The sequence below is a fragment of the Penicillium brevicompactum genome (genome assembly GCF_028827555.1).
Source record: "Penicillium brevicompactum strain IBT 35665 chromosome Unknown utg000001l_segment0_segment0, whole genome shotgun sequence".
NCBI lineage: Eukaryota > Fungi > Ascomycota > Eurotiomycetes > Eurotiales > Aspergillaceae > Penicillium > Penicillium brevicompactum.
In genome coordinates, this window is record NW_026623203.1 from 2,986,246 (window position 1) to 3,007,739 (window position 21,494).

Below are 21,494 nucleotides of genomic sequence, written 5' to 3' on the forward strand. Positions count from 1 at the left end.
AATCCCGATCCCCGGTTTTGCATACGTGGAGCCAAATGTTCCCTTTCCATCTCATCCTCTCCCACTCCTCTCTCCGTTTCGCTTTTGGTTACGTTCAAGATGACTCGTTTCGGTTTCCTCTCTTTGGCTCTGCTCTCTCTTCAAGCCTTCGTCGGCACCGGCTTTGCTGCCGTATGTTTCCTCTCTACCCCTCAGGGTCCAATGTCGCATGACCCAATTGACTGACTCTCGATTGAACATTTAGGAGGCTGAACCTGTTGAAGCGGAGGCCCCTGTCCTTGCTGTGTCTGCCCAGGCTACCTTCCCAGCATCCGAGATCTTTGGCATTAAGCTTGTCAATGGTCACCCGACTCAGGCGCTGATCGCCGTCTCCAACGATGAGCCGAACCCTGTGACCGTCAACTTTGTCGGCGGTGCTCTTCGCAACCCTGAAGACCAGGCTCAGATTGCTCGCAACCTGACCGCTACCCGTTACGGTGTCGAGATCCCCGCTGGAGCGAAGGAGACCATTAGCTACAGCTTCGCCACTGAGATGCACCCCCAGGACCTCCAATTGACCTTGTCTGCTATCCTCTCTGACAGCGAAGGTCGATTCTTCACTGTCACTGCCCACAACGGAACTGTCAGTGTCGTTGAGGCTGATACCAGCATCTTCGATCCCCAGATGTAAGAGCCCTTCATGAAACCCGTCTTGTGCGAAAGTGGTCGACTAACACATCTGATCAGTATCTTCCTTTACTTCTTCCTTCTGGCTTGTGTCGTCGGTACCGGCTACTTCTTCTACTCTGTCTGGATCGCTCCCTACTTCCCCCAGAAGCGCAAGCCCACCGGAAAGACCGGTGAGAAGCGCACTCAGGCCTCGAAGCGCGTTGAGACCCAGGTCACCGAGGAGACCTCTACCGGCGCCGCTACTTCCTCTTCCACCTACAACGCCGATTGGATCCCCTCGCACCACATTTCCCGCCCCGAGGCCCGGAAGGTCAAGGGCCGCTCTAAGGCCCGTGCGTAAAGCACGCGACGGAGGGGACTAGAAATGGCCGATTGGTGTCTAATGGCTACATGTCCACATATCTTGTCTTGTGCAATGACATTGGTCAATACTGAGAATGTATTGAATTTTAGTCAATGTCATGGCCTGTATAGTTATCAGATAGAAGATTTTTTTTGGTTCGAATGAGCTTCTATGGAGGCCTCGTCGGACGTACGAGTTTCATCCATTGCATTCCAAGCTCTTTTTGGCATATCGCGCCTCGCTGAATCTGCATTTTTGTAGCTCACAGTTTCTTCCAATCTTTGAACTCTTGCTCTAGGTGCTGTTTCAATTCGGTGAATCGATTGCCGAACACCTTACCACAACACCAGCAGGCGAAGTCCCGCTTAAGATACCCCGCCTCGGTTGGTCGCCGTCTCTCATCATCGGGCGCTAATGGGAAGTCGTCAATTGGCACGAAGAACGGAGTGGAGAAGCTGTTATAATGTTTCCGGTGTTTCAGGCGCTCGCTGTATCTATCCACCGATAGGACGTGGACATGCAGATGATTCATAGATGGCACTGCGTGAACCCCGACAACAATTTCTTTTTCCCAATCACGGCCTTGTGGTAGCTCATCCGGGGGCGGGTCGGTGCTCAAAGCTGCTTGTCTCGCTTGTTCCTGCCCAGAGTCCTTTCCATACTTTCGCCGCAGCTCGCCAGCTGCCAAAGTACGAAGCTTCTGCGTCTCAGCTCTGACATTGGCTAGAAATTCGGCATCTTCGAAGGCGTCGAACGGGTGAAGGCGCGTTTTGTTCTGGTCGCGAGGGAGAAGGAGGAGATGTAGTGATGACTTGGGGAACATGTCATGGATCGCCACAAAATCTTCATCATGGTAGACCACGACATTCGGGGGATATGTTTCGGGTTTGCTGATATACGCGCCCAATCCATCTCGAGCGCCAAATGTAGCTTTGCCCTTGGCCGCGTTACGATCCGATGGAGCTTTGGATGTGGGCTTCTGTTGCTTGGTCTTGGGTCCCATGAGTTCGTTGACTATTTCGATGAAGTATTAGTGAGATAGACCTTGAGATCCAGACTCGTGCAGTATTACAGGCATTTCTCTTCACCTTCCCAGCTTGCTCCGTGGAGCCTTCATCTGGATTGGGCTGGTCCATCTCGAACTGGGTTTGTAATCAAAGATATTGGGACGTAAAGTCACTCGAGGAATGTAAGCTACGACATGGCCCTTGAACAATAGAGCCAAGTCTCACGCTAGATTTGTATGCAACGTGAAGTCTACAACTACCGTCTTTCTCAAATGGGTCCCCGCATTCCCGAAAAGGTTTAGTGCGGGTCGCTCTTTTGCCAGCTCCAAAAGTTATTCGACAACTTTTTTGTTGGACACTTGCGACGATTGATCCGAAGATGCCTCCTAAGAAGAAAGGCGATGGGAAAGGCGGTCCCAAGCCGGGCACAAAGCAGGCTAAAGCTGTTGCTGAAAAAGCAGGAGAAGCGAAACCAGCAACGGAAGAGCCCAAGAAACCATCTGTGAAGGAGGTCATTGGCGGCGCATCATGGACAGGAAAGCTGCCAGTCAATATGTTGGCAGAGCATTGCCAGAAGCAAAAATGGGAAAAGCCCGAGTATAGCATGGTAATCAATTCCGCTGCTGCCTTTGTCGCATTCCACTTGCCCATTCAGATGCTGATCATTTGCGACGATTGCAGATCAAAACATCGGACGGATTCGTATCCGTTGTGACGATGAAGAAGATAGATCCAAAGACCAAAGAACTCATTGTCATTCCACCGATGAAGCTCCCTCCCTCCCATAAACACCTCGCTGGGCAACCGACGGCTCTCGAAGCGCGCCATTTCGGCGCAGCTTTCGCTCTGTTCCGTGTATGCAACATGCGCAACATTCATATGATGATGCCTCCTACCTATAAAAAGCTCTGGAAGGAAGACTTTGGGGAAATCAAAGCAAATGATACCCGGGAGGGCAAGGGCTGGATGTACGAAGCAGACCCATTCCTAGCCAAGCAAGAACGTGAAAGCGCAGCGGCCGATCTGGCAAAGAAGCGCGCAGATCGGGATAAAGCTCAGGCTAAAGAGAAGGCTTCCAATGCGGAGTTAGGACTGGGAAATGGGGATGCCAGGTCGAAGCGCATTTGGTCGCAAGCACCCAAGGTGGATATGGGCACTCGCATTCGGAGAGATATCGAAGGCTTGTTGCGACAACATACGGTGTGGAATCCTTACGGAGTAAAGATTCCAGATCATGAAAAGAAGACCATTGCAGACGAGTACACTGGTTTAGGGTTCCGTCGCAGCCATGTTGAAGAGGCTACAGCAGAATGCAAAGACCGTGAAGAGGTACTTGAATGGCTTCTTATCTATGTCCCCGATGATGATCTTCCCCGGTGGAGTCTACCGGAGGGATACTCGGCTGGAGTCAGTCTTGGCTCTACTGATCTTGCTCGTGAGGCCAAAATTAAAAGACTCGCCTCTGTTGGCTACCCATCTGATATGTGCTCTCAAGTATTGGATGGCAAGGATGGTGATGAGCTAGCTGCTGCTGAACAGTTGCAAGGGACCTTGGCTCACGGATCCGATTTCACCCTCCCGTCAGTCGATGAAGACGACGAGGCTTGGGCGGAAGAGGCCATCACATTGGAGGCCATCTTTGGTGAACGTTATCGCCGCATCTCACCCAAAGTTTGTGAGATTAACAGCGAGGCAGCGGAACTCCCTACAGATACAACGTTCCGATTCCAAAAACCTTCCGCTCACTATCCAAGCACGCCTCCTGTCATCTCCATCCAGGCAACGGGCGTTCCTGCTTATATTCGCCTGAGTGCGATCCGCCGGGCAGTGAAATATGCCGAGGAGAACTTCTCAGGTGAATCCATGATTTTCAATATCATGGATTGGCTGGAGGTTAACCTACCTGATATCATGGAGAACCCAGGCAGGCTTCGAGAGATCTCTGCTGTCACAGCATCATCAGAAGTCGAGACTCGCGAAATTCCTGTGCGTTCATCGCGCAAGAACCGCAAGGGAATTGATTGGTCTGTCGACTCAGAACGAAGCCTGACCATGCGAGATGCTTGGGAGAACAAACAGAACACAGCCCCACAGATCGAAATGACTCGAAAGCGAAAAGCACTTCCTGCTTGGAACATCCAGTATGACATCGTTCATGCTATCAACTCGCACCAGGTCACTATTATCTCCGGTGAAACCGGTAGTGGTAAAAGTACTCAGTCCGTGCAATTTGTGCTGGATGATATGATTCAGCGGGGGCTGGGAGGCGCTGCCAACATCATTTGTACGCAGCCGCGCCGAATTTCAGCATTGGGTCTTGCCGACCGAGTCAGTGATGAGCGTTGTTCCACCGTTGGAGATGAAGTGGGATATGTGATTCGAGGCGAGTCCAAGGCCAGGCCTGGCTCTACCAAGATCACCTTTGTGACTACTGGTGTCTTGCTGCGCCGTATCCAATCTGGTGGTGACGCCGATGGCAACGTTGCGAGCTCTCTCGCTGATGTCTCCCATGTGGTAGTTGATGAGGTTCACGAGCGCAGTCTGGATACAGACTTCCTTCTGGCACTTTTGAGAGATGTTCTGCGTTATCGTAAAGACCTTAAGGTTATTCTTATGAGTGCCACACTCGATGCTGGCATCTTTATGAATTACTTTGGTGGTCAGAAATCAGTTGGGCTGGTGAACATCCCTGGTCGAACATTCCCTGTCCAAGACTATTACCTGGACGACGTCATGAGAGATACAGGATTTGCGCCGGAACTCGCAGAGGAATACGATTATGACGAAGAACCCTCTCGGGGCGACGAAACACTTGGCAAAGCCCTCCGGAGTTTGGGTATGGGTATCAATTATGATTTGATCGCAGCGACTGTGGAATACATCGATGCCCAAATGGGTGACGAGCCTGGTGGAATTCTCATATTTTTGCCTGGTACACTGGAGATTGACAAATGTCTGGCGGCTGTCAGAAGAATCCCCAATACCCACCCTCTGCCATTACATGCCTCCCTCCTGCCCGCTGAGCAGCGCCGGGTATTCCAAAGCCCACCAAGGGGGATGCGAAAGGTCATTGCTGCCACTAACGTCGCAGAGACCTCCATTACGATCGAGGATGTCGTTGCCGTCATTGACACCGGTCGAGTCAAGGAAACAAGCTACGACCCCAAGGACAATATGGTCCGTCTCCAAGAAGTATGGGCATCTCAAGCGGCTTGCAAACAGCGCCGTGGTCGTGCAGGTCGTGTTCGCGCTGGTATCTGCTACAAGCTATACACGCGCAAAGCCGAATCCAACATGGCCCAGCGGCCAGACCCGGAGATTCGCCGTGTACCTTTGGAGCAGCTTTGTCTGTCCGTTAAATCTATGAAGGGCATCGACGATGTTGCCAACTTCTTAGCAAACACAATCACACCACCAGAGAGTATAGCCGTGGAAGGCGCATTAAACTTCCTGCATCGCGTAGGAGCCCTCGACCACGACAGGCTCACAGCACTGGGCCGATACCTCTCGATGATCCCCGCCGATCTGCGCTGTGCCAAGCTCATGATCTACGGTTCTATCTTCGGCTGCATTGAGCCCTGTCTTACCATCGCAGCCATCTTGACACTCAAGAGTCCGTTCATCTCACCCCGCGAGAAGCGCGAGGAAGCCAACGCCGCCAAAGCATCCTTCTCTCGGCCTGGTGACGGCGATCTCCTCACCGATCTCTCTGCCTATCAGGCCTGGTCCGAGCGAGCCCAGGCAAAGGGTGGTTATTGGGGAACCCAATCGTGGTGCGGTGCCAATTTCCTTTCTCACCAGACGCTGCGAGACATCTCTTCCAATCGCGCTCAGTTCATTACCTCTCTCAAAGATGCAGGCGTCTTAGCAGTCAACTACTCAGACTCCTCACCTGTTTGGAACCGCAATGCTGGAAACCGAAACTTGATCCGTGCTCTTATTGCCGGGGCCTTCCAACCGCAGGTCGCGCAGATCTCGTTCCCTGATAAGAAGTTTGCCAGCTCCGTTACTGGTACCGTTGAGGTTGATCCGGATGCGCGCACTATCAAATACTTCAACCAGGAGAATGGCCGAGTCTTCATTCACCCAAGCTCCATCCTTTTCTCTGCCGCTGGTTATCCCAGTGCCGCCGCGTACCTCAGCTACTTCACAAAAATGGCTACCAGCAAGGTGTTCATTCGCGATCTGACCCGTGAGTTATTTACCACCCCCGTGTTTAACAATCTTATCTCGTGATTAATCCCTAACTTCTCTCCAGCCTTCAATGCATACTCTCTCCTTCTGTTCTGCGGTTCTATCGAGCTCGACACCGTGGGTCGTGGTCTGGTCGTAGACGGCTGGCTCCGTCTGCGTGGCTGGGCCCGGATCGGTGTCTTGGTTTCGCGTCTTCGCACGATGCTGGACGAAGCCCTTGCAGAACGATTTGATAATCCTTCGCTAGTTTCCGATGGTAACAGTATTGGGGATCGAGTCATCGAAGCTGTGAAGAAATTGATCGAGTTCAATGGACTTGATCAATGATTTTGGAAACTCTAGACTTTTAGACCATGCTCAGATTGGTAAATAGACCAGTGGAAATGATTTATGACAAACAGAGTACAAAACATGTTATCCTAAAGCTCCCTTTACAGTGCTGGGACAAGCTTTCGTTCCAGTCCACGGCCAAAGAAGAAAACATCTAAAAAAACGATGGGAAGGAAGTCAACAGGACCGGCTGATGGGGCCAGCTGCTGGGTTCGAACCTGGGATATGTCTCATGGCACTCGCTGTTTATAGGGGAAATTTCCATTTCCCAACAGGGTAGATACCGGCCAAGAAGACTGGTGGTAGACAAGCTGGACAGGACGGCAGTCGTGGTAGAGACGAGTGCGCCACCCTGCCAGTTGATACAGGTACTATGGCTTTTTGGGTATGTATGTCTCCTTCGCCAGATATCATGACAAGTCTGGAAGCCGTGCTAGTCCCCAAGGGTGAGCTTCATTCAGTCAGAGATATAGGTAGTGAAGAGAGATATCATAAACCACACTCGAGAAGTGAATTAGGACATCCATATAGATTCACGGGTGTAAGGTTGGTGCCAGCAAGGTATAAGGGGGTTATTGATGGCAAATATTGATGATTTTGCGACTTGCCTTGATAGGATCTGCCAGAGAGTTGGGATTTTGATTAATGTATTAGACTTGGATGAACGATCAAGTTGTCAAATTGAGTGCTGCAGATAATTCTAACATGACATACTCGCGAGACAACACACGATTGGCAGAGGATTCACAGGACGACATGAAACAGCCACAACTCCTCTCCTATGACCTCAAAACCCTCAATGAGGGACAAGCACAACTACAGACACCGAAAATGTACGGCAGGAAAGCCTTCCGAGGATACAAAGTAATTTGCATCCATTTGCTATCTGGCATAAACACCCTCCTCCCTAAGGCTATTTCGAGATGCACGAACTCTCAAGTAACAATGCGGGATAGCAATAATCACTCAAGGAACGAACGCAAGAAAGGCCATGGGAACCAGTATGTGAAGAAAAAATTGACTCAATCTGCAAGGCAAAGTATGTAGTAAGACAGGGATTAGGGCAAATGCGGTCACACGCAGGGTAAGACGAGGGCAGGCGTGGACGGGGAATTGCGCAACGAAAAAGAAAAAAGCAGATATGTTCCGTAGAAACGACAAAAAGAAAGGTGTGCAGTGACGCCGAAAGATAAGCAGACCATCGTCGACGCCTTCCGATCATCTATTCGCATGTTCGGGAAAGTGAGGCGTTAAGTCATCTTGTCGTCAGCCCAGATGAACTGGGAAGAAAGCAGAAAACGGGAAGAAAAGAAGTGAAGCAAGTGGAAGTGCGAAAGGGACTGAGGCCGCACATTGAACACCATGCAAAAGAGCAAAGAAAAACGACCCGATTCGCCATTTCGCCCCGAAGATAACACCTCTTGGTGGAATAAAAACAAAGATAAGAATTCAATGACAATCGGTGACGGTGGGTGTCACCAAACATGACTAGCTTGCGATTGTATTTGCAAGGTAGCAGGAAGTCGGCTGGAAAACAAAGCATTAATAGTTGGCATATCCGTCCAAGCGATCTGGGTCACTGAGATCAGCGACCTTGGGCAGAGCAAAGTCGGATGCCAACTCATTTTCGACAAAGATAGACGCGCGCTTGAAGCGGCGATCAGAGTACTTCTCGAAAATGGCTGCATGGTGGCGGCGAGGATTCTCGCAGCAGTCAATCATGGTCTTGACCACTGGAACCAGCTGGGCATATAGGTACCCGCTGTAGAAAGCGTGGGCTGGGGTCTATAGTAAAGAAAGGTCAGCAATGGCCAATTGAAGTGGTAGGGGGTCAGCATACCCAGTTGCCCTTGTTCAGAAGCAAACGCGCAAGGCAGTGGGCGCCTGCTGCGACGAAGCTGGGAGGACTGCTAACAAAGCGTTCGTCCATGATCGCCAGCTCGAGGAAGTACTTGGCAACAGTGCGAGTCTCCAGGTCGTACTCATCAGCCTTGCTGATACGGCGCAAGAAGCTCATTGGGCCAGGCCATCCTAGGTCAAAGTCGAGGATGGTGAGCATGAAGCGTTCAGCTTTCAAGATTTCATCAACAGTGTAACCTCCATCAACCATGTATACAATTTCCTGTACAGATGGGGCAGTGATCTCCTCAAACTTGGCAGCAATAAAGATGGCAGTCGCACCGACGAGCTGCAGCTTGCCAAGGGAGACGATTTTGTGAGATAGGAAACGGTCAATGTAGTTGACAGTGAGGAACAAAGTCTCGGGGAGCAAGTTGAAGCGCTGGTGAACTTGCACAAGCCAGTCCATCAAGACCGAGCGCATGGACCATTGAATCTCCGCCTGGTTATCCATGTAGTCGGTGATTGGGAGCATCTCAATCTGCATGGCAAGTCAGTTTAATGTGCACGAAGGCAGGCTGAAGGGATAGCTTACCTCCTTCTGTCTGAGGTGGAGGAAGATCTCGTCGTTGTATTCGGCGACCATGGTCGTGTCCAGAAGATCCTCCTCGCGATCTTCTTCGGTCTGATCACTCTCAACAATTCTCTTGGCCTGAAACATTTGACCTTGCGTGATAGAGCTCATGCGCGGGAAGAGGTCGGTAGTGGTAGTCGCATCGGTAGGAGCAACTGGATACTCGGTTTCGTCCTCATCCCACTCCTCGGGCTCTGATACCGCTAGCACAGGCTCCTTCACGCGTGGCTGCTCCTTGACTTCTTCAGGCTCAGAGATGGTTGCATCGGACTCCAAGTGAGTAGCGGCTGCAGCTTCTTTGGGAGGAATCACGGCGATCGTTGTCGGCTTGGATCCCTTCTCCGCCTCCTTGAGGCCAGTCTTTCCCTCGATATTCATTTGTGTTTCCTTGGATGAGTCTGTCTCGGGGACAGTTTGCAGTTGCTCTTTGAAGACAGCGTTGCTTCGCTTCGTAGCCTTCTGGGCTTTTCCGGCGGGGTTCATGGGTTTGGCGTTGGCGACTTTGTCGACGATGGTTCTGGCGTTTGACGATGACAGTGGGCGATGGGCGGGCTGAGCCAACCCAGTCTTGCTTTCAGTCACAATGACCGGTTTGCCACCAACAGCAGAGTCATCGCGCGACATGCGGTTCATCTCCTTTGGATTCTTGACTTCACCGAAGGCACGTCGAGGAACATTGTTCTGCGCCATCATGCCTAGAGCGGGGCTAGACTTATTGCGTTGATGGAGACCTTTGTGATTCTGCAGAGACACCGGGGGCAAATTCTCGTCCCCAACGGCGCGAAATCGCTGCGGCTTGAATATAAGTCAGTTCAATGTTCATTGCGCTACGGCACACTAGGGTCTTGACAAAGCCCGCGTTGCAACGCGATTGACGCGTAGAGAGTTGCCTCATCACGAGCTTCTGAGAATATATGGAAATAACATACCTTGGCGTCCATGATTGAGGATTCGGAGCTGAGCGTGGTCGAAAGAGCGTTGTTGTAGAAGGGTGTTGTTTACTTTTTGCTGAGTTGAGATGGAGACGAGGTTGCTCCCGTATGATTGGCTGAACCAAGCAAAATAAACAGTGTCGGTATCCGCTTTGATACAAGCTCGCGGGCACCTTCCTTCTACAAATTTGATGCTCTGAAGACCTCCCGCTGCAGGCTTCTTGCACTGAAGAAGGCGATTGTCGTTTGGCGAAAGTGATGATGAGAAAAGGAAAAGAGGAATTCGTCCCTTGTTCCTGATGTGCCTGGCTCCAGGCACGCTAGCCCCGAAGTGGAATGTACTACGGAGGCGCATTAAAACATGATGTGCAGAACTGCTTCCTTTGTACTACCCTTGCTGCCTCGACAAATTAACTATAGCCCTAGTGAAACATTTTGTTTCCCCTTCTCCCCTCGTATGTCGGCGGCTGGGTGTGAGGGGCAACTGTATGTATTAGTCGATCCTAGCACGACTATATGCAACAAGCAGCACACTTCCCTCCGTCTTGATTCTTCACTGATATAGTTCCGCAAGCCTGTAACTGCATGGGCCAGTCAGTGAACGCCTTTGCGATCTGAAATGCTATTACTAAAACTCTACTCCGTACAAGCGCTTTTAATGGAGGGTATTAGTTCAGTCCCCTGCTCCGGAGTATGTGCAAGGCGCGACTGATCCACCTGTCAGTCTGTCACTGCCAGTCACTGCCAGTGGATTTGTCTATCGGGCTTCGAACCTGAACTCGCGAGCTCTCGGGGGTATTTTTTCCGGGTGTAGGAACCGTCCAAATGTCAACAAGTTCCTCAGATCGTCATGAGCTGCATTCCCATATCTAATTTAGGCCTACCAGGCTGCGCCGATGGAATGTAGGTGGCGCGATAAGAGATGATGTTCGGCCTTATCGGCCCAGTTTGCACTGTTTGTTGACAAAACTACGTCATTGATCTTATCGGCGCGTCTCCTTCAACATCCACAAAATTGCATTTTACCTTCGCGTTCACTCCATAGATATTCGTATGAGACCAAATTTTATCCAAGAGCTACTTAGTACTGGATGCATCATTCCCGATTGTAAAATTGCTCAAATGCCAGTTGTTGCGGTGGGAATCGCCCTTTTCCCGGAAGATCTAGAATCAACGCGCTATCTACACGAGACCACGTGAGAGCCACACCGCCGTCGCAAGAGGTGGGACACCGGAATCAAGCGGTTCCTGTTTGGCAGTCTGTGAGGTCCGAAACCCACTCGCTTCCTTGCGACAACTGCGACAATCATTCGCTTTCCCCTCGTACACTTCGACGGCTAATCGCCTTCGGGAAAGGGGAGTCTTCCACTGTCAGGGTAAATCATCGGGATATTCTAGCGCACGTTCTTAGTGCGAAGATCATTCTAGGCTTGTTCAATTGGGAACAACGCCACGTAAAATATGCCCCCCCTTTTCGCCGATTCTTTCAAATGGAGACGGTTTGTTTTTTCCCTTCCCAATGTATGTAGGAAATCAAATTTCCCAGGGTCCAGAGTTCAGTATCCAGCATCCAGTCAGGAATGCTCTTTCAACCCGAGGCGGGATTCGCTTTTGGCCTCTTCGGTCCCGAGGAGGGGTAAAGCCAAACTGCAGATCATCTTGAGACACTTTACCAAGTAGAAAAGTAAAAAGGTCATGCGATGGACTGGATCATTTTTGGGGAGAGCTGGGAATCCCGGCATATCCTGAGTCGGTGGTCGTCTATCAACATGTGGATCAATAGACCACTCGAGGAACCCACCGTGCCCTTTTCTGATGCATCAAACCTGCATCCCAAGTGTCGCGGCATCCGGTATTTTGATTCCATGGTAAATGCGCAATGCGACAAGGGCGTGATCTTGGCCAAAAAGTGCTTGGGCAATGGCCGTCTTCCGGCGCAAGTCCACCAAGAGGAAAAAGCGGATGGGAACTAACGACGTGTTCTAGCTGGAGACTAGCTGCAAGCCATCGAAACGATTGGGCACTATTTGTTCATCTTTTGGGGCCTTTTAAGCAACTCGATTCATCTGGCCTACTCGCAGTTGAGGTACCCAAGGTACCCGCTTTGTGTGAAATGCACTTGGACATTTCGCATTTCGCAGTTCGCAAAGTCCATCACTATACCTTCTTCAGTGTAGGAATTCCATTGTATAAGTAGTCTTCTTCTTGAATCTTGCAGCGCTCAAGGCATATTAAATAAAGTGTTTCGTCACTCGGCGCAATGGCATCCGGCTTGCGACAGCTTTTTGCGCATTGCGAAAGGCTCCAACATAGGCATTGCTTCGCACTTTTAAATTGTAAGAACAAAATAAATACCAGTTGAAGCAGGTTCAAAAGGTCCATAGAAAAGCTTTGGAATGTGATGGCTGCTGCGATGGGCGCCGGAAGCGCAAATCGCCATGTCACCGACCCAGACAGGCCGTTTTCTCGCTTTAGGTGAAACCATCGTACGCACCCACCTCAACCTTCTTCCTTCCAACACTCTTGCACCAAACAATATCTACGTTGCTGGCTCTGTCGGGTATGTATCTCTGCTTCAGATTCCTTCTGCTTTTCATTCCCCTGGTCCCACCTTTCTCGCTCGAGGTCACCGCTGACATAGCCTCAGCGCTACGTAGAGACCGACAATCCCCTCTCGACCCTCGATCCGATTCCATCCTTCGACCCTTCTACCCTTTCGGCGACATTCCCTATAATTGCGATACTAGAGGCTTCTGTCTGGGCTGAATTTGGTGTGTTCAACTCCCTCTCCATTCTCTTCCGGGTCCTCTCGCTTGCTTGCCCCCCAAGGTCGGCCGGACTCGGTTAGCGACACATCCATCCATCATCATCTCCTATAAACCCCCATCATTGCTGTATCCTAGAATCCTCAGAACCCCATTGTGCTGACTGCTGCGGTTTATTGTCCCCCAGCTAGCCGACGTTCGCCCTTCTGAGCCGCTACCGACTCTTGCGACTGCAGATTCCCCTCCTCCATCGAAGCCTCTGTTTCAACAGTTTTTATACATCAAGACTCGGGGGTGGTTCATCCACCAACCGGACTCTTCGAATTCAATAATTGTGGTAGGTTTGATGGATTCTTTCCCTCTACACTTGCCCTTCTGTGTCTAGCCATGGATCACCTTCCCGCCCTCTACCGCACACAAGCAGTGGGTTGATGCAGTCTCTGGTATAGCAGTGGTGTTTTTCATCGCATTCTGAATCACTTCGATATGCAAGCGATTCAGCATGAGGGGCTCTCAGGCCTGGTGGAACAGCCAGGTCTGGCAGACTCTGCTGTGATTAGAGAATCGTCGCTTAAAGGCCCAGCGCCCAAGAACATCGCCTTCGAGTTGCTTCTTGATGAGAACTCCAAAGTCCGAGCCCGTATACCGATGCGCGTGCAGATATATCCCCACGACACCACAGATTCCATCGTCACCACGGTCAAAAATTTCTATGGCATCTACGATGGCACTCCAAGTGGGGTCAGCTTCGAGGATGAACATGGAACCACCCTGATCGCAAGGTATGAGAACCTCAAAAATAACAAGACTGTGTATGTACGAGTCATTCCCATTCAATCGTATGGGGATCACTTCTATAATGGCTTCTCTGCCGAACCTCGCAAGCGGCCCAGTCTGGCAGAGCCTTTCCAGATGATTGACGGCATGGCGCCTGGGCTGGATCAGCCATCGCGACCAGCATCGCGCATGGCGAGGAAGCGCAGCACCTCTCCGTCGAACCGGAGCTTGCGCAGTGCTTCTCAGCACAAGCCTCCCTCTCGCGCAGGTCACAAAAGCCGAGCTTCCAGTACCCACGGGGTTTTCCATGATGATGAAGACTACAGTGATACTGAGAGCGCTTACGCTCGTCGTGCTCGCAATGAGATCTTCGCTAGTTCAGACATCAGCATGGAGAACATACTACAAGATGGTCGTCGGAAACGGCCCAAGTTCGACAGCTCTGTGAGTAATCTTTCCAGATCTTAAAGCTATTTACAGGCTTCTAACCTTTCCCTTTCTCTTTCTTTTAGGAACTTCCGCTATTCGTTCCTCCTCAAGTGCCCCTCACTACCTCCACCTCCTCAATTTCTCCTCAACGTCGATCAATTGGACAGGAAGGCGCTGGGTCGCCTTTCGCCCGCCCTCCCCAACGCCCTTATAGCTACCAACATGCGCTCCCTTCCCCACAAAGCTATGGTCATAGTGAATACGGCGCCCAGTCAGGGCGCAATTCGATGTACGCAGCCCCCATGGTCCCAGATCACGGGCATCGTATGCGCGATTCCTCGGGGGGGCTATGGTAACTCTGCCAGCCGAGCCAGCGCTCCAGGCGTACTGCCCACCCCCGATCCCACCATTTCAAGCTGTATCTCTGACGAGGATGTGGCCATGCAATTGATACGTTTAGGCGACGCATCCAACTTCTCTCATGGTCGCACTTCGGCCTCGACGTTGGATGATGCCTTCAGCGGCGCTGCCGATGCCAACTCATCGACTGGTGCTACCAGTGATGGGGATGACTTCAGCGAGGATGAAGATGATCTGCCAGCTCGTCGCCAAAGGTTGGACTCGAGCCCGATGCTTCCACCGGGCACCATCAAGCGCCATCTTAAGGGCCTTGATGACATCCTTCCCAGCGCTGACAGCAGCGATCACAGCTCAGACGGTGCCGATGACGGCATCAAGAGTGAAGCTGATGAGGACATCTTGTATAAGGAGTTTGCGCCGAAGGCAAAGAAGCCCAAGAGCCGCCCCATGTCGTTCAAGGTCCGCAACCAGAAGCCGGCCTCCGTGAAGCTGAACAAGAGCAAGGCTTCCGCGCCTGTGTCTCGCAAGTCATCGGAGAAGACATCCGTGCCCATCCAACCCCTCAGCCCGGCCTCGTCCCGCAAGGTCTCTGGGGGCTCGGTCAACTTCCAGCATCAGCTCGGTGCCGATGAGGAAGATTTATCTACCAAGCCTCGCTGCCAGAGATGCCGCAAGAGCAAGAAGGGTTGTGACCGTCAGCGTCCATGTGGGCGCTGCAAGGACGCTGGCATTGGCATTGAAGGATGTGTCAGTGAAGACGAGGGCAATGGTCGCAAAGGTCGTTACGGCCGCCATATGGGAGTCCCAGTCAAAAAGGATGGTGAAGAGATGGATGAAGGCGACGAAGACTTCCCATCAATGCCTGCGACCCCTCCTATTTCTTCATCTACAGCAGACAAGAATAAGAAGCGGAAGCGCTAGTGGCTAACCCTTCGATATGCATAATCGTTTGCGATCTCTCAGCGTTTTCTTCGCTTCATATCTTCACCTTTTCTGTCACCGTGGGATCTCTCATTCATCTTTGCCATCCTCACCTTGGGCCATCCTCATACGCCCTACCTCTCTCCTTTTACCCATCTGGCCAGCGCCAGACACACTCCTTAACACTACAATACTACTATCCTTCCCTCGAGCTCTACACTCCCTTTACTGGTTACAAGCCATGCTCCTGACTTCCATCATGCACTGCCAAGCGGTTGATCTGTTGCTCGTGTGTCCCTTAGGTAGGCGTCTTAGTATTTTCTGCGGGCTGTATGCTTCTTGTTACATCCACTCGCTCATTCGGAATCAATGCTACTGGGTTATTTATATTTGATCATGTCAATTTGACATGGGTACGTGTTCGAGTAGTTGGTGCCCAGTTTTGTAGGGAAAACTTGAGAAGCATTCTATATATTCTAGGTGGGGCATAACTTGTAGATGGGCGATCCTTCATGCACGCGATGTCAGTCCTGCACAACCGAGAGTTGTCCAAGGATTCTGAATTTATCAATAAGAAACTTCAAACCATTTGATGTTTCCATCATTTAATAGTTCTAACTCGTGGGCATTGTTCAAACTCCGTCTTCATGGTACGACTGATATCGATCACGTGATAAAGGCGGTGTGGATGGCCCCGCAACTTTTTTTGAAGAGCTCGACTTTGTCGAACTCCGATCGCTGGTAGATCTCACCGAACAATTGGCACTCGTTTCACTTGCTGTGGAAAGAAACCCACAGATACAAATACTAGGCCGAGACCGAAAACCTCGAGTCCACATCAAAAACCCCCACTTGCACCCGCCCTTCCACACGAAACTTTTCTCCAACGGCCACCAAGTCGCACCCTTTTGATCTGAAGAACGACAAAGATGCCCCCCAAAGCCGCTCGCGGGGCGGCCTCTACACGAGGAGCTCGCGCTGACTCGAGCGCCAACGCCTCCGCTGCCGGAGGCACAGAACAAAATGCTCCCGTGGGAACAGACGCACCCGCATCCGCGAATCGAGCCCCAGTGCAACGCCTCAAAACCACAAATAAGCGCGCAACATCTGGTGGCATTGGACCGGCCAGTCGACCACCATCTGCACTTGGCGGCGAGCCAGTCAAGCCGGTTATGAAGCACAGACCTAAAGCTGTTGGGCGTCGTAGCAAGCAAGAGCGAGATGATATCGAGAGGATTGAGAAGGAGCGCCACAATGAACGTTTGAAGGAGGCGGCTGCCATTCAGCGCGGACGGGGTGGGCCTCGTCGCGGTGGTTTCCGTGGTCGTGGTGGTCCTATGGCCATGAGCATGGGTGGTGCCTTTGGAGGAAGAGGAGGGAAGCGCGGTCGTGGCGGCTTCGGTGGAGGTGGTGGTGGTGGTGGTGGAGGTGGAGGCGGCGGTGGTTTTGGTATCGGCTCAGGGCGCGCCAGATCTGGTATTACTGGAGGACACCGTGGGCGCGCATACGACTCCTCTGACGACGAGGATAATGCACTGCGCATCAGCATTGACCACATCAACCTTGACAGCGATGAGGAATGGGACACACCTAAGGACCCCAAGGGCAAGCAACCTAGCCGTTCACACACCGATCGTGCGCTTCGTCCAGTCCGTCTCGACAGACATGAACACGAGGAGCGAGTCATCAGTGTCAATATGGAGTCGAGTTCTGCTCGCACTGCCGAACTTCGCAAAAAGGCAGAGAAGGAGAAGCAGAGGATCGAGAAGGATGTTACCAAGACTCCGACGAAAGTCAAGGCAGAGCCCCGAGATGACGACACAGCTATGGCTGGTGGTATTCCCCAGGCAGACGACGATGGCTTCTTGCCGGAACACAACGTTCGCGTGCGCTCTGTGACTATGAGCCCTACAAAGAGAGGTACAACGTCTCCCCAGTCATCACCAACCACACCTGAGCCGGTGGACCCACGCAGTCTCCTGCACACGAAAGAAGAGATCGACGAATATGATCGTCACCAGGACGACTTGGTCATCATCAAGGACCTTCTCATTCCCAAGCCCAAGACTACTGCGGAAAAAGATACTACTGAACCCACCACCGATGGCGCTGCGGAAGGAGAGACAGCCGCGGCCGAAGGACAAGAGGAGAAAAATACCAGCGAGGAGGATGAGGACGACAATCCTCTTCTCGGTCAACTGTTCCTCATGCAATTCCCACCCATGACTCCAAACCTCAGGATCGCGGGCTCCACAACAGAGAACCGACAGCCAACCACACAGGAAGAACCGGCCCTTAAGACTGAGCCCGAAGTCAAGCGGGAAGCAGGCGACGACGTGGAGATTGTGGAGACCTCCCAACCCACAGAAAATCAACAAACAGATATAATCACAGCCGGAAAGCCATGGGACCTGCCCAATGGCCGTGTCGGCAAACTGAATGTGCACAAATCAGGCCGTGTAACTTTGGACTGGGGTGGCATCAGCATGGAGCTGGACCGAGGAGCACCTGTCGGCTTTGTTCAAGAGGCTGTCGTCGTTCAGGAGAATGAAGATGAGAATCTAGATGCGTCAAACAACAAGGCATATTCGATGGGTCAATTGTCTGGCAAGTTTACGCTCACGCCAAACTGGGATGCAATGCTTTAATGGCAGTATGTACATAGCTACATATTTTACGATAACGGGAATAAACCAAACATAGAATATTCTAGTCTCATACCTAGGTACTCGCATACGTTGTAGAACTAGAACTAGAGGTCAAATTTGGCAGAAGGTAGGGCTGGGCTTGATGGCCTCAGGCAAGTGCCAAGACATCAGGGATCCGGGCTCTGCAACTCAACTTTCTTCGCGTCGAGTTTGTAGCTCCAGTTCAACTTCAGGAACATAAGCCCGTTCGTCGCGGATGCTTCAATTGAAACTCAGTGTGTATTAAGCTCAAAACACCACGCACACTCATCTACGATGCCTTCATAGGCCAATCCGAGTGTCTCCAGCGGGACACGAATCGTCGAGATGTCGCTACGTCCTCTCGGATGTCAATCCAATCTATACGCGCAATTATTTCGCAGACATACCATCCTCAAACCCCTACGATACCCCTCATGCTCACGCGACACCCAATTCAAGCTTCAATGGGCCGGGAGAACCTTGCACCTTCATGAACCACCGGCATTGTCGCAAAGGCGTTCGTTTGTCGATCTACCCCGATCCGCGCATACAACACATAGCCACAGCAACAAACCACGAGCTCACAAATGCCACCATGAGTCCACGGAAAACGAAGACATATACTGTGCGCATTGTGGTGGAAAGACGATTCCCAAGATCCGCAAGCCCGTCGACCCGACAGACCATTCCCTCGGCTGGCACTGCAAACCATGTCGCCAGGTCTTAAATGTTCACGGCGCCCTACCGAATGAGGAACAGCTTGTGTTGATCCGACGTCGACGGTTAATATGGGAGAGTGGTGAAACCAAGAAAAGAAGCCCCTGTCGACACTGCGGCGAAATTACAGCTCCGAAAAGCAGTCGAAAGTTCATCGACCCTGAGAACCCATCTGCGGGTTTTCACTGTCGATCATGTGTTCGACATGTACACCAGCATGGCTCTCTACCTTCTGAGCTTGAAATCGCAGCTTTCAGGACTCGCAGAGAAAATCGGGCGAAGAGTAACGCTGGCCGCACGAAGGACACAACCCAAGAGAGCGCAGGAAGCTCGAAAGAAGAGACCCGGGCTTCCAGGTCCAAGTCCACAGAGCCGAAGCAGAGTCGTGATCCGCATAACTGTCAACACTGCGGCGATTTGACATATTCCAACAACAAACGGAGGCTCGTTGAGCCACAAAATCCCTCCAGTGGTTACTACTGTCAGCCGTGTAGTAGGAGTCTTATCAAAACCGACGCCCTGCCAAGCACTGCGCAAATCGAAGCGCTCAGGAAACGCCGCTTGAAACGAAGCGCTACCGCTGCCCCACCAGCGCGTGCGATGAAAAGCCCTTGTGTTCACTGCGGTATGACCACCGCCCCAGGTGGCAAGCGCCGACTGGTCGATCCCCAGAAGCCGTCTTCCGGGTACTACTGTCGTGGTTGCAGCTCCAGCTTGAAGGTAACCAACTCCCTACCCGACGCGAAGACGATAGCATTCTGGAAGTCTCGTGAGAAGGTTCGACAAAGCAATATCCAAGCTGCGCTAGAAGCTTCTGCATCGCAGGCTCAATCCTCGCAGGAGGGTTCCTCTCCGACAGGCGACCAGCTCAAATCCTGCGAACACTGCAAGGCCGATGAAAATACTGTGACTATCAGACATCTTGCCACTGTGGATCGAGATATTTGCACCTCGTGTCTTAATTATTTTGACGTTTCGGGCTCACTTCCGGACCCGAATGCTCTGTCCCGCCGGCATAATCTGAGAATCGCCCGGGCGCGCATTCAAGCTGATATTGAAGCTGGTCGGCCATTGGCTTGTGGTCATTGCAAGCAACCTCGGCCGCAATTTCCGACCGGACATTGGAAGATTGGAGGACAGTTCTTTGATTTGGTTTGTCCGAGATGTCAACGCTTTGGACACTGATGTTACAAGGGAGAATTGAATGTATAGCAGTGTATAGGCGACTCTAAGGGACTATATAGAACTATAGCGAACCACGGAGTATACACTATGTAAGTTGTAAGTAGCAATATGCAAAGAGTGAAAATGATAGCGCACGATTTGTCAAAGTTTAACGTCAAAACCGTTATTTCGGGGGACCAATCAGAAGACGCAGAGTCAAGGGCGAACCAGCCGTCCTCAAGACGGGATGGTCCCTGAGACGAAAGGGTGGCTCGGCCAATCAAGCCCTCGCCCTGACTTGCTTCACCTTTTTAATCTCCCTTTTCCCCTAGCTTTTCTCTCTTTTTCTTTCTGGTTTTTTTACTTCTCTGCTCTACTCTCAATTCCCGCTGCGTTGGTCGAGTCGTGATAATCCGGTCCCTGAGGCTCTGAACCGTTTCGCCCCTTTTCCTCGGTTGCCTGATCTGCGACAACCCACTCAAAAAGTGGCATGCTGGGAGAGACAAACCCATAGCAATTATAAGTCGACTCGCCTAGTCAGATTCCCACACTACAGACCCCGATCATCTATCTCCAGCACTGTTGCCTCGCCAACTCCTAAGACCCCCAACCCCACGACCCGCACCAACCAGCTTGGCGTTGCTTGTCTGCGCAGGCAACAACACAAGCTCCGCGCATACCAGTCCATTGCACAATCTATATATACGCACATACAAATAATCCCTATACTTGCACACCATGAGGACAACCACCTTCCTGGCCCTCTTGGCCCCAGCCGCTGTTTTCGCCGAGTCACACGCATCTGGCATCTCCTCCGATTTCGCGCACAACTCCCCCGCCGTGTCAATACCGGAGCTTGTGCCCCGCGAGCACTTCGTTCCAATTCTGGATCGTGCCCCGATTTCTGATGATATGCCCTTGCTGGCTGCCAGGCATGTTCTCCAGGCGCGCAGTGAGGGCTCGCTGGGCCAGACTCCGTGGATTGGCATGGGTATCGGCTTGACTTTCACTGCCCTGGCGGCTGTGATGCTGGGATAGTCCTCGCATACCTTTTCTCTCTTCGCTTTTCTACATATTTTTCGACCCTCCTACCTACCTACCGCTTCTTACGCTACATGTGAAACGCCGGGCATGGCCCGAACTCCCTATTCGACTTCTGGAGTCACTCGAAACCTTGTGACTTCATCCTTCATCTTCTTACGGTCTTTTGCAGCGACTTTTTGAAACTTTTTTTCTCTGTTTATTTTGCATCCATGACCTTCTGTTCGGCGTGGGATTGGATTTATTTTTTGAGCCCCCCTTTTTTTTTTCTCCTTTCATTGCATTACCCGACTTGCCTACCCTTGTTATTTTTCTTACATATGCTCATGGTATTGTCGGGGGTAAAGAATTACATGTTATGCGCATGTTGTACATGATACCTTGTTCGTTTTGATGCAAATGCTTTTACGTGTGCTCCGTGGCGATACGGAGTACATTCAACATACTTAATCATTGTTTATAGATATAGCCAATACGAATTGACCATACATTTTTACTTACTTGCGCTTTTTGGTGTTTCTCTTGGCTTAAACTAGCCTGCGCCTCGTTGGCGGAATATTGGGGCTTGGGATCAGCTTTCTTTGTTCCCTTGACGCTTGACCAATCTGCTCTGCGCCCATTATGTTTGCAGTCAGAGGACAACAGAGATACCAGTCTCTTATTCTCTGTTCTTGGAGGAAAAAGAAAGACAATCTTTGCTTTA

General features: G+C 51.4%; 9 protein-coding genes across 9 annotated transcripts; 7 read left to right on the plus strand and 2 right to left on the minus strand.

The window, feature by feature from the left end:
• Positions 1-99: 99 nt before the first annotated feature.
• On the plus strand, positions 100-1,009 carry N7506_000918 (putative translocon-associated protein, alpha subunit; the record flags this gene model as incomplete). Its single annotated transcript, XM_056950214.1, has 3 exons — positions 100-171; positions 245-666; positions 727-1,009. 3 exons carry the CDS (start codon positions 100-102, stop codon positions 1,007-1,009), a joined length of 777 nt encoding a protein of 258 aa, XP_056816129.1.
• Positions 1,010-1,274: 265 nt separating this feature from the next.
• On the minus strand, positions 1,275-2,148 carry N7506_000919 (DNA 5'-adenosine monophosphate hydrolase; the record flags this gene model as incomplete). The annotated part of the gene is made up of 2 exons (XM_056950215.1): positions 1,275-2,026; positions 2,085-2,148. 2 exons carry the CDS (start codon positions 2,146-2,148, stop codon positions 1,275-1,277), a joined length of 816 nt encoding a protein of 271 aa, XP_056816130.1.
• A 250-nt stretch (positions 2,149-2,398) lies between these two features.
• N7506_000920 (RNA helicase) lies at positions 2,399-6,540 on the plus strand (the record flags this gene model as incomplete). The annotated part of the gene is made up of 3 exons (XM_056950216.1): positions 2,399-2,626; positions 2,701-6,211; positions 6,278-6,540. The coding sequence occupies 3 exons, from the start codon at positions 2,399-2,401 to the stop codon at positions 6,538-6,540; spliced, it is 4,002 nt and encodes a 1,333-aa protein (XP_056816131.1).
• A 1,545-nt stretch (positions 6,541-8,085) lies between these two features.
• Positions 8,086-9,957, minus strand: N7506_000921 (cyclin family protein; the record flags this gene model as incomplete). The annotated part of the gene is made up of 4 exons (XM_056950217.1): positions 8,086-8,328; positions 8,384-8,923; positions 8,978-9,811; positions 9,946-9,957. The coding sequence occupies 4 exons, from the start codon at positions 9,955-9,957 to the stop codon at positions 8,086-8,088; spliced, it is 1,629 nt and encodes a 542-aa protein (XP_056816132.1).
• A 1,760-nt stretch (positions 9,958-11,717) lies between these two features.
• Positions 11,718-11,921, plus strand: N7506_000922 (uncharacterized protein; the record flags this gene model as incomplete). Its single annotated transcript, XM_056950218.1, has 1 exon — positions 11,718-11,921. One exon carries the CDS (start codon positions 11,718-11,720, stop codon positions 11,919-11,921), a length of 204 nt encoding a protein of 67 aa, XP_056816133.1.
• Positions 11,922-13,199: 1,278 nt separating this feature from the next.
• Positions 13,200-15,200, plus strand: N7506_000923 (putative C6 finger domain protein; the record flags this gene model as incomplete). Its single annotated transcript, XM_056950219.1, has 2 exons — positions 13,200-13,934; positions 14,031-15,200. 2 exons carry the CDS (start codon positions 13,200-13,202, stop codon positions 15,198-15,200), a joined length of 1,905 nt encoding a protein of 634 aa, XP_056816134.1.
• A 929-nt stretch (positions 15,201-16,129) lies between these two features.
• Positions 16,130-17,848, plus strand: N7506_000924 (putative DNA-directed RNA polymerase III RPC4; the record flags this gene model as incomplete). The annotated part of the gene is made up of 1 exon (XM_056950220.1): positions 16,130-17,848. One exon carries the CDS (start codon positions 16,130-16,132, stop codon positions 17,846-17,848), a length of 1,719 nt encoding a protein of 572 aa, XP_056816135.1.
• A 366-nt stretch (positions 17,849-18,214) lies between these two features.
• On the plus strand, positions 18,215-19,771 carry N7506_000925 (uncharacterized protein; the record flags this gene model as incomplete). The annotated part of the gene is made up of 1 exon (XM_056950221.1): positions 18,215-19,771. The coding sequence occupies one exon, from the start codon at positions 18,215-18,217 to the stop codon at positions 19,769-19,771; it is 1,557 nt and encodes a 518-aa protein (XP_056816136.1).
• A 717-nt stretch (positions 19,772-20,488) lies between these two features.
• Positions 20,489-20,788, plus strand: N7506_000926 (uncharacterized protein; the record flags this gene model as incomplete). Its single annotated transcript, XM_056950222.1, has 1 exon — positions 20,489-20,788. One exon carries the CDS (start codon positions 20,489-20,491, stop codon positions 20,786-20,788), a length of 300 nt encoding a protein of 99 aa, XP_056816137.1.
• Positions 20,789-21,494: the final 706 nt, after the last annotated feature.